This window comes from Syngnathus floridae, chromosome 18 (genome assembly GCF_059516105.1).
Source record: "Syngnathus floridae isolate MCC-2025c chromosome 18, RoL_Sflo_1.0, whole genome shotgun sequence".
NCBI classification, from domain to species: domain Eukaryota; kingdom Metazoa; phylum Chordata; class Actinopteri; order Syngnathiformes; family Syngnathidae; genus Syngnathus; species Syngnathus floridae.
Window position 1 is genome coordinate 6,220,314 of NC_142430.1, and position 13,288 is coordinate 6,233,601.

General features: G+C 41.7%; 3 protein-coding genes across 6 annotated transcripts; 2 read left to right on the forward strand and 1 right to left on the reverse strand.

Annotated features, from left to right (window-relative positions):
- The first annotated feature begins 737 nt into the window (after positions 1-737).
- On the forward strand, positions 738-2,589 carry ddit4 (DNA-damage-inducible transcript 4). Its single transcript, XM_088360746.1, has 3 exons — positions 738-892; positions 1,531-1,693; positions 1,789-2,589. The coding sequence occupies exons 2-3, from the start codon at positions 1,534-1,536 to the stop codon at positions 2,259-2,261; spliced, it is 633 nt and encodes a 210-aa protein (XP_088216872.1). The 5' UTR covers positions 738-892; positions 1,531-1,533; the 3' UTR covers positions 2,262-2,589.
- A 724-nt stretch (positions 2,590-3,313) lies between these two features.
- On the reverse strand, positions 3,314-7,316 carry dnajb12b (DnaJ heat shock protein family (Hsp40) member B12b). Of its 2 annotated transcripts, XR_015854043.1 has the most exons (10): positions 7,003-7,316; positions 6,209-6,377; positions 5,978-6,123; positions 5,736-5,903; positions 5,595-5,665; positions 5,243-5,352; positions 4,994-5,166; positions 4,773-4,926; positions 4,368-4,482; positions 3,314-3,971 (listed from the first exon to the last, which is right to left on the reverse strand). XR_015854043.1 is itself a non-coding variant. In XM_088360106.1 (9 exons), exons 1-8 carry the CDS (start codon positions 7,133-7,135, stop codon positions 4,805-4,807), a joined length of 1,092 nt encoding a protein of 363 aa, XP_088216232.1. In that variant the 5' UTR covers positions 7,136-7,316; the 3' UTR covers positions 3,314-4,482; positions 4,773-4,804. The 2 variants fall into 2 exon arrangements, 1 of the variants encoding a protein (XP_088216232.1); XM_088360106.1 differs by having other exon boundaries at positions 3,314-4,482.
- On the forward strand, positions 7,289-11,823 carry scd (stearoyl-CoA desaturase (delta-9-desaturase)). Of its 3 annotated transcripts, none has more exons than XM_088360103.1 (6): positions 7,289-7,451; positions 8,599-8,870; positions 10,109-10,239; positions 10,312-10,517; positions 10,917-11,149; positions 11,338-11,823. In XM_088360103.1, the coding sequence occupies exons 1-6, from the start codon at positions 7,384-7,386 to the stop codon at positions 11,535-11,537; spliced, it is 1,110 nt and encodes a 369-aa protein (XP_088216229.1). In that variant the 5' UTR covers positions 7,289-7,383; the 3' UTR covers positions 11,538-11,823. The 3 variants fall into 3 exon arrangements, with proteins under 3 accessions (XP_088216229.1, XP_088216231.1, XP_088216230.1); XM_088360105.1 differs by lacking the exon at positions 7,289-7,451 and adding an exon at positions 8,261-8,428; XM_088360104.1 differs by lacking the exon at positions 7,289-7,451 and having other exon boundaries at positions 8,468-8,870.
- Positions 11,824-13,288: the final 1,465 nt, after the last annotated feature.

Consider the following 13,288-nt stretch of genomic DNA (forward strand, 5'->3'; position numbering starts at 1 on the left):
AGTAAGGTTTTAAAAACATACTGGCAAAAGTAATCAAGTCCTGTAATTTGGTAAAAGAAAAAAAGCACAGACTGAAATGTGCTTAAGCGCAATTGCAAAGTATTTGTACTTAGTTACATTCCACACTTGTATGCAATGATATGCAATTTGTATGTAAAATATTTCATGTTTATTTATACAGCAATTATTCTATAGTCACCAATGATTGGCAATGTAAATTAAGATGGATTAAAAAAATGGACATGACAATGTATGTTATGTTTATGTGCATCATGAACATAAAGCTGTAATGTCATGCATATTTGTTAAATCAGAGCGTTTTATTGTCATTTTACGGATCTGCTGCTGCTGCAGTGTTGTTTTCGAGGCTCTGCAGCAGAAAAAATGTGATGTAATGCTTTAGGAGCAAAACAGGTGATGTCATGCTTTTGCAGACATACAGTATACGCTCCCAGTTTAACCGGATAGCGACTTTTTGTCATTTAATGTCCGCTAAGCTTTGATGTAAAACAAAAGATTAAAAAAAAAAAAAAAAACGGTTACCGACAAGCCCAAGCAAGTCTCTGTACATTTCCACAGCAGCGGGGGTATGCTATTCAACACGAGCCCCCCTTTTTTTCTTTTTTTTTGTTCATCGCTGGCGTGTTACCAGGCAAGATACGGCTAGGAGGCGTGTCCGGCGGGACTCTTCTTTTTGATTGGTTGGTAGGCCATCAAAGAAGGCGTGGCTTCGAGAAGACTATATAAACATTGTTGCGGGGTGATCCGGAGCCGCAGAGCTTTTCGACAGCTGGTTGACAAGTACAGGAGAGGACGAGGAAGTTGTCCGATGGTTGCTTTCTGCAGACAATAAAACTCCGAATAACTGACATTTTTTGCTTTGTCATTAAAGGTAAGGACTTTGATATTAAAAATCGATTGCACTGTATTCGCAAAGTCATTGTGCACTTTCATACTGCTATTTTTTCTTTTCATTTTTCAAATGGATAGCTCTGTAAAAATAAGTGCGCTGCAAAATGATCAGTTTGTTTTATCTATTTATAATTTTAAGGTTTGTTTAGAGCATTCTAAATAGTATCATTCGGAGCATTTAGCTATAGGAAATGAAAATTGTCAAAACACATAAAAATATCCCTTTTTAAAAAAAAATTGTTTAACTCCAGAGTTGTATAGTTTAGATTTTATTCTAATGTACTGCACCTTCTGTATCCTGCGGTTAAAAAAAAGTGTACAGTGACTGTACAGTGACTTTCCAAAAGACCGTGCAGGAAAAAAAATCATAAGTATGGAGCCTCAGACATGACATGGGGGGAAGGGGAAATGAATGAATCTGTATTATTATTTTGTGTGCATATTATTTGGCATCCACAAATGAATATGTTCATTGTAGCCACGATTTATTAAACATTTTCCCCAACATCATGCCAGGAGCTCCATAATTAAGTGCCATTCTGAGCGCTCAAGTTTCCTTTGTCTGCAAATTCGACAGTGATCTCATCCTCTTGTTTGGTGGCCTCTTTTTCAACACAGGCGATGCATTCGAGTGCCTCAAACGTGCAAACCGGCAGCTTGCCCCCGTCTCCGGTGGACAGCAGTCCCAGGAGGTTATCTTGGGGCAACCTGGTGCAAAGACTGACTGACAGTATGGAGTCCAGGTCCAACAACAGCAGCAGGAGCGACCTCTCTGACTCAGGTGGGTAAAACGCGCTGAGGACTTCAGGGGGAACTCCGGGGTTGTTTTTTTCCACTCACTGGGTTCTAATGTCGTTATCCTTCTGATCCTAACAGCGTCTGACCTGTCAGAGGAGGATCTTTTCTATGACCCCACCGAGGAGGCCGTCTTGAAGAAGGTGGTGGAGCTGATCGAGCGAAGCCTGCGCGAGGCAAAGGACTCGGCGTGCGCCCTGCGCTGCGCCAAGCTCCTCATCCCCGACCGGCTCCTGGAGCGTATTGGGGGTGAACTCCTGCACCTGGCGGCCAGCGAGCCGTGCGGCCTGCGTGGCGCCCTGGTGGACCTGTGCGTGGAGCGGGGGGCACTGTGCGAGAGCGTGGCGCAGCTCTCGGCAGACCCCTACCTGGTGCCCACCTTTCAACTGACTCTGGTGCTAAGGTTAGAGTCCGGTGGGCTGTGGCCCAAGATCCAAGGACTTTTTAGTTCCAAAGTGCCAGCGGGAAGGCAAGCCATCAAGCTGAGCACCGGGTTCCGCGTCATCAAGAAAAAACTGTATTGTTCCGAGGATCTGCTGATTGAGGAATGCTGAAGATGACTGTAACCTTCTAAAAAAGAAGGATGTCAACCTGGTACGAGTGAAGCTTTCTCAAGTGTGTACCTCAGTTTCTATGGAAACCGCCCAAATGGCAGCTACAGCTATATATGGTCATTTAAAAAAAAAAAAAAAAAAAAAGAAGAAGAAAACAAAACCATATCATTTGCCATAACAGCTTCTCATCAGACATCATTCCATACCAGTGTGGACGCTTATTTATTTGATATTCAAATACTCATGACATTGCAGTTTGTTTGCACAAATTTTGTTTTGCTTTTTGTATTTTCACAGACGCAAAGAATAAATTATTTTTTTTAATAAATTGAGTCCTTGTTGTTATTCCTGCATTCTATCAGTGATTTTAAAGCGCAACACACTGTTTAACACTCATATATACTCTTGATGATGGTTGACTTAATTAAAATAGAAAAAAAAAATATTGGGATATATTGGTCTTTCTTTAAAATTATTTGTATATTTTGGGAAATTTTATGGATCTAAAACACTAGTGGACTACTCATGAAGTATATATATCATATATATACGTGTATGTGTATATATATATGTATGTGTATATATATATATGTATGTGTATATATATATGTATGTGTATATATATATATATATATATATATATATATATATATATATATATATATATATATGTATATAGTATATATATTTTATTTTTTTATTTTATTTTATATATACATAGTATATATAAAAAGTGGTATCAAACATTTCTAGCCTGTGTATACACGTATAAATAATAATTAAAAAAAAAAAGAAGTTAGGATTAGATTGATGTGTGTCCGCTTCACCCCCACTATAACCACCTGAAGTCAAAGTCTGCCTGGCGACACAGGAGGAAGGCCTTTTTGAGAATATGACACCGCACTTCCTGCCGAGCACATGCGGCACGTCGGCCAAGTAATGTGAACGTGCGGGGAGCAGCGATCCCAGCTGCGGCCTTGAAAAAAGTGCTGACTGCGTGCTTTGCTTTAACTCTTGTTTGTTCAGCTCCGAAACACAAAGCGGCCACGTCGTTGTTGAGCATTTCCACTTTTTATTTTATTTTCCCGTATCGCGCAGTAAAAACATGGTGGGAAGAGTTTCAAGCGGGGCTTATCATACCATTTTTCTCAACCCAAATAATCATTAAAAACATTAAAAACAAGTATTGTGCAAAAGTCTCAAGCCGCCAATAGACTCATTTGAATGACTTTTTTTTTTTTGCAGTAAGAGTGATTAACCCAAAGGTTAGAGCTGGGTTAACGGTTAGGTTTGTGTTAGAGGGTTAAGGTTAGGGGTTAAGGATTTAAGAGTGTTAGGGTTGAGGTTGGGTTAAGACAAGATGATCAGGTGGAAACGAACAAAGAACTGAATAACACAATTCTGATTGAGGTTAAAAAACAAAAAATGACAGTAAAGCTTAAGTAGCAAGTTAATAAATAGTCAATAGTAACATGTCAACTATCATTCCACCTTGTTTCTACTATACTTAAGGAAAGACTTCTGGATACTGGCCTCATTTTTAGTTAAACATTTCCACATGCTTGTTTGCGGGGCGGTTGCTTTCAGCGAGGCGTCTGTTGTGGATGCCAAGACACGTGCAACAAATTTTCTATTGGTATCGGCGGCATGTGAATCATTGGCGGTTGTATGGGGAATTTGCACCCTTCTGTCGCCTTCTGGAATAACCTTCTGTCAAATAGATGCGAGAAGAGATGATGGGCCCGTGTATGGATGTAGGTTGTTAGTGGTGGAGATAGGACAACCGCTGGTTAAAGGTTAGCGTTGGGTTTTTAGGGCTTGGAGTTCCAGGATTAGGTTTATCGTTAATGTTACTAATGTGATAATCGGCAAGAGTGCATTTCATAAAACCTTTGCACATTACTGTAGAAGAGACATCAGAGTTGACGTGACGGACAATACACGAGTGTGTTTTCCCATGACTTCTGCATAGATTTAAAAAGTTGCTTCCAAGGTACAACTGAATGCCTCAAACTTTCTTGTCGATTCAATTAAACGGCCCCAAAAAGAAGTCCCGCGCCACAGGCTCATGAAACTTTAGTTTAGTGGCCTAGAGCTAATCCTTACCGTTTTTCGCAATGCTTCGTCGCTTTTAACCAGTTTAGCAGGCGCTGCTTTGTCTTGTGTTGCATGTCAAATTGTCTTGTCTAGAAGGTAAGCTGATATTTACAGCCAGGTCAGCCTAGAAAAAACAAATAGATCAATACAGCAAATACAAACAGATAATTGTTTCCTTTTGTTGTCTTTTTGCCCGACATAAATCATTGTTGATATGAAGCCCCGCCTTCAGTGGATCGACCGCTGTCATTGGACGAAATGGACGTCAATCAAAAAGTCGACAATCCCAAACGTGCACACCCTTTATGACTTGTTGATATTTTGAGCACTTTCACAAATCGCCAGATAAATAATTTGTGTATAGCAACTTTTGGAACCCCAAAGTGTATATTAATCGACAGATCCAATGCTTACTTGTCAAAATAAGGAGGACGGCGAGGGCGACATCAGCCGTGTACGGACGCGGTGATCTCTGACAGCTTGGCGCAGCTCGGCGTTCGGGCCCTCTGCGCCCTCTGGTACAGATCCGTGTCACCGAAATAGCGTGCTCGGTAGAGCATGCCTTCCTCTGTGCAAGACAGAGAATGCAAATATGAACCTAAAGGAGCTACCTGGTTTTTGAGTTTACAACCTACTTTGCTGTTTTTCTTTCCAGCAATTGTTACGCAGGTTGGAGATATAATCATCCTCCACCGTCTGCTCCAAGTGCTTGAGATTCCCATCGGTGACATCTTTGGGAAAGTGCTCTGCCACATAGTAGGCCACTTTCAGGTTTTCCGTCAGCCGCTTTTGTGTGTGGCCTGCTGACCTAGCACGTGCGTGATAAGGAGATATGAGGTGACGAATCTAGGGCAAAATAAAGCTTCTTTCCTTTTCTAACTCACGGGCGATAGCTGAGACTGTAGACGGGACTTTTGACCATGATTTGGCTGAGAGCTGACACAATAACCAGGATGAGGATGGGCATGACTTGCACAAAGAGGGCGAGGCCCCCCTGAGGAAACAATAACAAAAATGATGATCATAGCAATTAGCTTGCAAATTAGACCTACAAAGCCTCATGTCGCTCTCCAAAGAATATATATTGTTTATCCTTTCAATAAAACAACTCCTATGCTGGGTTACTCAGATCTGAAACTCGTTTATTATGAATAGCTTCATTATACTGACCCCTGGTGGCCAAAGTATATATAAACATGACTCAATAACGCCTCCTAATGTCCAAAGCATACTCACGTCTCGTGGTCGCTCTCTTCTTTGTGGCCTCTGTTGACGCATCCTCCCGTTTGTGTACGCGTGGTTACTACCTAAATCATAATACAAACTGAATAACGAAACGGTCAATAAAATTTGAAAGGTGATAGAGGTGAGACGCACTTGCTGGATAACCTCCTCCAAAGAACATGTTGAAGAGGTCCTCAGGAGAAATATCCGCGTCAAAGTTGGCTTCCGATTGTCGGGAAGGATGGCGTTTCTCCTCACCGCACGAGTCATACTGTCGTCTTTTGTTTGCGTTGCTCAACACGCCGTACGCGTTCCCGATGGCTGCTCAGTTGAAAAACAGTAACAGACCTAATTATTTATTATGGTTGTGCAAAGTTTATAAAAAGACGTGTTACCTTTAAATGCATCCGTTGCACCGGGAGCATGATTTTTATCTGGATGGAATTTTAACGCCAGCTTCCGATATGATCTTTTGAGCTCGTCCTCAGAGGCGTCCTTCTGTACGCCGAGGATCTCGTAGAAATCTTTGCATTTCTTGATCCTGCAATTAGAACGCGGGGATTCATCAAACAAGTCTTGTGCTAGGAGTGATATTTTTGCATCTTAATTTTTTTTTTATTAGATACCTTCGCACAGAATCCATCTGCTCTGCGGTGTAGGAATTTGAAGTTTCAGAGGGTTTCTCTTCACCTCCGTCATGGTCACTTTGGTTCTGTCGTAGACGAGGTCCTGAGTCTCCATTCAAGTCCGCATGTCTGGGTGTGAAGCCATTCTTGGAGATGAGCTTCAGTAGCACTATGGACAAACAACATTGCGGACAGTTTTTGTCTTGTTCACTCTTGATCTTGCTCCACAAAGGGGGAAAAACTATGGACATGGACGACTCTTTAATTAGCCAAGACTTTGACGCCTCCTTGTGTCATTTTTGGGTATTTCATAGCCAAGATTTTCAGTAAATATTGACGACTAGGATTTCAGAAATATTCGCAACGCAGTGAAATAAACAGAAAGGGTCACTTTTGTTTTTTTTTAACTTGTAATTTATGTATAATTCTTTATTTTGGTTATTTACCAACAGACTCTCTGGTAACGGTTTCCCCCCCCCCAGTATAAATTAATAAAGGTTGGGAATGCTATTTGTTTAGCTTGTTCTTCCACAACCTGATCTGTTCCAACTGAACTGTCCAAAATGGCCTCTGGTCCAAGCACTAATTTTGAATGAATTGTTTTTAAAATATGCATTTATGTGTATTGCAGGTGATTCATTGGTTGTGATAGCTTTAGCTTGCAGTCTTATAATACCAAGCGCCCCCTCTCTTACATGTACTGTACATCATACTGTATGTTCACATCGACATCCATGCAAAAAACAACAACAAAAAACAGATGATGCGTTCAAGTGACAGCAGATTCGACTCACCCCTCGCCTTCTCGGTGGGGAAGAGCCTCTGGGCTTTCTCCAGGAATCTCCTCGCCTTATCCGGCTGGTCGTTGCCCAGCGCCGCAGCGGCGATGTCGATGCACCGCTCCGCCTCATCCCGGTTCACCTCCATGGTGGTGGTGGACCTCGGTGGTTAGCAGCAGGACCGGAAGTCGACAGCGACGTGATGGTGACGTCATACAGATGCTGACGTTGGTAAACGCAGTGGAGTTGACGTCTTTTTTTTTTGCAACCCTTTAAACGTATAACGGGATTTAAAGAAATGGTTTAGCACAGTTAGCGAGGGATGACCGATGGTGTGGTGGATTAGGTTGTCCACTAGAGGGAGACAAATCTTTAAAAATATCTATAGGTCAAAGAATGCTGAATTTACAGCGGTTGGCACCCAGTGAGGACTTTAAAAAATATCCAATTAATTCATTGACAAGGTATAGTGAAACTAGTACTTGTTTTATTTGTTGTTTATATGTTGTTTTATTTAATCATATAATTGTGTAGGTATATTATTCATTCTTTGAGTTGATTTCATTTGTTCTAACTGGGATGTATTTCATTTTATTTTCAATTTCTATTTGTACTATTCAAAAAAAGCTAAGGATATTTCTTCAAGTGAAATTTCATGGAGAACCTAAAATACACTATTACCTTAAGAAGTTAACTTATTTTGACCTCGTAATTTTGGATACACAACTGTACGCTGATTTAATAGTTTTTGCTCACCTTGCTATTCCCAAAGAGGCTAAAAAAAAAAAAATCACAGAAGCAGTTTGAGCCGCTCTAATTGACCAATACATTTCACGGTTCAGTTCGAATTTGCATTTAAACAGTCCTCTCATTATCCTGTTGACATTTTACCAAACTAAAAATGTTTTGCGTGGTTTTGATCAAAAAATGGGCTGTTTTGTGCAAAACAACCCAAGGAAGTTGGGTCAAATTGACAATAAAATATGCCAATAAGAAATTTTCAACAAACAATGCAACAGTACGTCTTTCATTTCAAATCTGATTGGATCGTGCAGGTATACCAAACTTGTACGTCAGTTTGCATGGACGTACTGTTGGAGCCGTTCCCAATTTAAACAAACTTTTCCGTTCCCACATCTAACTCCGGTGCTGTGACAGTGGGGCATAAGTGGGTGTGTGGGGGGACTGGGGGCACACGATTAAACATCTGGATCGAGAGCTAAAGTGGTGGCGAACAGCAGATGTGCCTGCAGCCATTCAGAGAGTGGCGAGTGGGAGGGAGCTCCGTGCCTATTGGCTGGGAAGCCGCTGAGGCACCTCGCGCTTCCCCATCCCTTTTGGTTTTGATGCGACACACTTCTCGTCCTCTTTAATTTTGCGTTTAAAACAAGACGATCGTCTAGCTGTCGCTGCATCAAAGACCTCTTTAATCCCATTTCCGGTGAGTTGCTAAAGTGCCCACCCCCTCGCTTGATTTCAAGGAGCCTGTCATACTGACGTTATGCAACGTTTCCTAGTGGTCTGAGCATCACCGTCTCTGTCGCCTCTTGCCTCCGTTGGACTCGCCACCACTCTAACGCCTGTCATCATTTTGTATTTTTTGATTCGAAGAGCATTTCTGCAGTCAAACCAAACCGACAGCACCGCGATGACGGAGGAGGGGGAGCAAACGGAAAAGCAACAACAACAGCCCGCATCCTGCAACGGCTCTCCGATGGAGGCCACGGAAGACGCGTTCGACCACACGTACGAAGAGAAGCAAGGCCCCAAGCCGCCGACGATCGTCGTATGGAGGAACGTCGTCCTCATGACCCTGTTGCATATAGGCGCGCTGTACGGCGTTCTCCTCATCCCCAGCGCCAGTCTCTCTACGCTGCTCTGGTGTAAGTGCACAACTGTCGCGCCATATCGTTTGTTCACTATCATGTGTTCCGTCCGTTCCTAACACCGGCAGTGAATCAAAACTTGGTTTAATAGCACCAACGTGCACGATTTGAGACGGACACAAATTCATAAATACGAAATATTGACGGGACAGGAGATGTTTTGTACTTCAGTGGAAACCGTCAAAGGTGAATGCCACGCTCCCATTTCAGTCCAATTGCCTTAGGGGACTTGGAATGACCAAACTCTGGCCATTAAAACACTTTGACACTATTTTGACTTTGATGGAAATTTGGAATTATTAATGGAAAAGTCAAAACACCTACTCTTGACTTTAATGACAAACGAGTGCGGCTTAATATATATCATGCTCAATTTTTCTTCATGGGAAACAGAAGTTTGAAATAGGGCGTATTGTTGTTGCCAATTTTTCAGGTGATTATTTTAATTTTTTTATCTAATTTTGTCCCAGGGGCAATAAAACTGGTTGTGTGAGTTTTACGTAGGGTTTAAAAGAAAAAAATCAAAAATTATCCATCGCAAATGAAGGAAACTAGACCTTATAAGAAGTCGTAGTAGTCTTTTCACTTTGCTCAAAGTTGTATTTATGAAATAATAAGATCCTGGAAGTAATCTGATCCAAACTGGAATAGCATTGCTTTCTAGACTTTGATGATAACAAAGGTCCTTTGCACCTTTTAACCAAAGCTTCAAAGGGTCCTTCAAGTAAGATTTTGTGACATCCTTGAGGTTATTTACCCAAATGTTTCATGAAAGGTCATCTTAGAGCGCTAATTCTAATGACGTAATGTTGCAGTATCTTTTGCGCAGTTATCAGAATCTAATATTGTAAAATACAAATTAATTTCTAAGTAAGTGTCCACATGCACGTTGCAGAAGTTGTTTGTTAAAATTGAATAAAATTATTAATAGTGATCATGTGCTGTATGACTCAGGTCACACTACTGCGTAACATGCCTTGACGCGCTCGCCGCTTATTCAGTTGCATGTGAAACACGGTTTGCTGTTTAAAAAAAACTAGTTATGTAACTTGAAAAAAGTTTATAACTTGACTAGGGCTTCAATTAATTATTTTTGTCAATAGATGTTAACATACGGTTTTGAGTAATTTGTTGAGCCCAAAAATATTTTGCATATTTTTGAAAGGTGCAGATTTTCAGACAAAGCTTTTTGAGAGGTATGAATTTGTATTTATGTGCATTTTGTCTCTTTGCAGCCACATTTTGCTTTTTGATAAGTGCTTTAGGAGTGACGGCAGGTGCTCACCGCCTGTGGAGTCACAGGTCCTACAAGGCTACTCTACCTTTAAAAATCTTCCTGGCCATGGCCAACTCCATGTCCTTTCAGGTACCCTCCCAAAATAATTCAAATCTATTATCACGTTTCGGCTGTTAATAAGATTTTCCCCCCGCTGGGCAGAACGACATCTACGAGTGGGCTCGCGATCACAGGGTCCACCACAAGTACTCTGAAACGGACGCCGACCCTCACAACGCCGTGCGCGGCTTCTTTTTCGCCCACATCGGCTGGCTGCTGGTGCGCAAACACCCCGATGTCATCGAGAAGGGACGCAAACTGGAGCTTCATGACCTGCTGGCCGACAAGGTGGTCATGTTTCAGAGGAAGTGAGTACTTCAGGGAAAACACTTGGCTTTTGAGGGGATTATCTCATTCCGTGTTGCTATGGTTGCTTGTAGACACGCTTATTGGTGGGGACGAATTTTTGGGCAGAAGTTCATCGATTGGATAAGAAAAACATGCATTGATTGATGATAATACAAAATTTAGAATGTCCTCTGTGCCCTTCAAGAATCATTGTTTCCCCATCTAGTTAACCAAGTTAGAAAGTCACAAAAATGAGCAATTGCGTTAAATTTTAAGAGCTTTTGATTTGGGATATTTTTATGTAAGTAGTGTAAATTAATATTTTTGGGTTAAGCCAAGGCAAAATTGATAATTGTTGCTTTTCAAACTTATAAAATGTGATTTTTAGTTTGGATGACACATTTCTTTTCTCCCAACAGCCACTACAAGCTGTCAGTGCTGGTCATGTGCTTCTTGGTGCCCATGTTCGTGCCTTGGTACTTTTGGGGCGAGTCCCTGTGGGTGGCCTACTTTGTGCCGGCGTTGCTGCGCTACACGCTAGTGCTCAACGCTACCTGGCTGGTCAACAGCGCCGCGCACATGTGGGGCAACCGGCCGTACGACCAGAGCATCAACCCCCGGGAGAACAAGTTTGTCACGTTCAGCGCCATAGGTATGGAACAATACAAACAAATGCTAAATTCCACAAATTCAAAATTGATTTGGGCTTTCCATTTAAGTCATTTTTGAATGGATTTAAAATCAGCGCTTGTTTTTATTCATCATTATCTGAATATTTTTATTTTACTATTCTGATCAGCCTACTGTTCTCATAAAGTGCCCTAATGTATTTTGGTCCAGGAGAAGGATTTCACAACTACCACCACACCTTCCCGTACGACTATGCCACCAGCGAGTTCGGCTGCAAGATGAACCTGACCACCTGCTTCATCGACGCGATGTGCTTCCTGGGCCTCGCCAAGGACCGCAAACGAGTGACCCACGAGATGGTGCTGGCGAGAGCGCAGCGTACGGGCGACGGCAGCTACCGCAGTGGCTAAAACCCCAACGAGCGACCTTGCCGAGCTTGAGACGGAAAATAAAAACCTCCACAAGTAATTTTTTTTTGGACGGCGTTTCATCTCTTCATCCACCACGTGGAGTCTTAAGTCGCTTCACGACGGGGCCGCGACCACATTTTTGCTTGTTTTTGTGGTTTTTTCGTAGCTGTTACTAAAATTTGTGAAGCCAATTAAGAAAATAATATATACACGTTCTAGTTAAGCTCTCAACTTTCTAATGTTTTTTGGATTTGAAGTGAATAAAAAAAAAATTCTTTGCTGTGTATTCAAAGGTTGCTTAAAAAAAAAAACGACAATCCACACATTTGACCCCATATATAGTCCCGCGACGACAACGAAACCAAATGGTTCCTTTTGTTGTGAAATTTAACGATCAAGCCATTTATTTAGTGCCAATTTTATTTTGGTTTTCCTTTTCAGTGCGCTTTGTGGATGTTTTTGAATATTCTCGTGGCGTCCGTGGCTTCGCTTCGTCTCACACGGCGTTTCATGCAACATCCCCACCGGTAGATGTAGCAGCCGAGTCATGTGACCATCCATGCATGATGAGGATGATGGTATACCGTACTTGTTCTCGGGGAGCGGCGTTAACCTCAAGCCCCTTTTTCGAGTGTCTGGTTTTACAGAATGCATCTACGGTCTTATTTATGTATTTATTGTTGCAGAGGTTTTTTTTTTTTCTTCTACTGGCTGAAATGGATCAACGCTAGCCTTTGTAACCCGTTTCGTATCTTCTATCTGAAATTGGAGCGCTTGTTTAGTTTGTTCCCTCCCGTTCCCCCCTTTTACAAAAGTCAGGAAACAACCAAATGCCTTATGACTTGAATTCATTCCTGATGGTTACACATTCTGTCCCGACAAAAAAAACCCACAAAACTGAAAGTCCATGTTTACAGAGACATAGTTGGCACTACAATTAAAAGTAGCACTTGTATAACTGGGGGAGGGGGGAAAATTTCTATTACTAATCAAAGGTCACGTACAAAATTCTGCCCTCCGCATCGCTCAGAACGAATGTACCAACTGTTTAGCAATGCCACACGTTGCGCAAGCAGATCCCGCCCCAAATTTACATCGTCCCAAAAGTGACAAAGATCACAGACAGGTTGGAATTCTTGAATTGTTTTGTCAAACTGCTCATTTTGGGAATAAAGTTCACAATATTTTCAAGGCGTGTGTCATTCTTATTTGTGTCCATTGGGAATTTTGTGAAATTTCTTAGGCTGAAAAACGATGAGCACAAAATAAATATTTTTTTTTTGTAGAAACCGACTTGAATAGGCTACTTAAAAATATTTCATGGTGCATTAGCTTGCCAGCGAAGGAAGAAATCTAAAAATGACATTAATGGTTTTACAAGACAGAGAGGAATGTGAGGGAGGCCTTGGTGCATGCAAGAGGGCGCACATTTTGTAACATTATTTTGTAACACCCCTGACAGACTGATGAATACAGTGCTTGTGTCCAAAATTTCAGGCGGGGGGGGGGGGTGGGGGGGGGGCATCTGGGTATCAAGGACCACATATTTAGTTAACTACTTTTTTGGAAACAATGCTAAAAATAATTGATAATGCAACAGCTCAGTCTAGAGCAGTGATTTTTTGCATTTTCCCTAATCAACAATAATTTTCCTGCTCTGGTTTAGCATTTGAGATTTTAATATGATGACCTCTTTCTGGGTTCATAATTGAGTGTTTGCAGTCTGAGAGGAAACGCATGACTCAGACTGC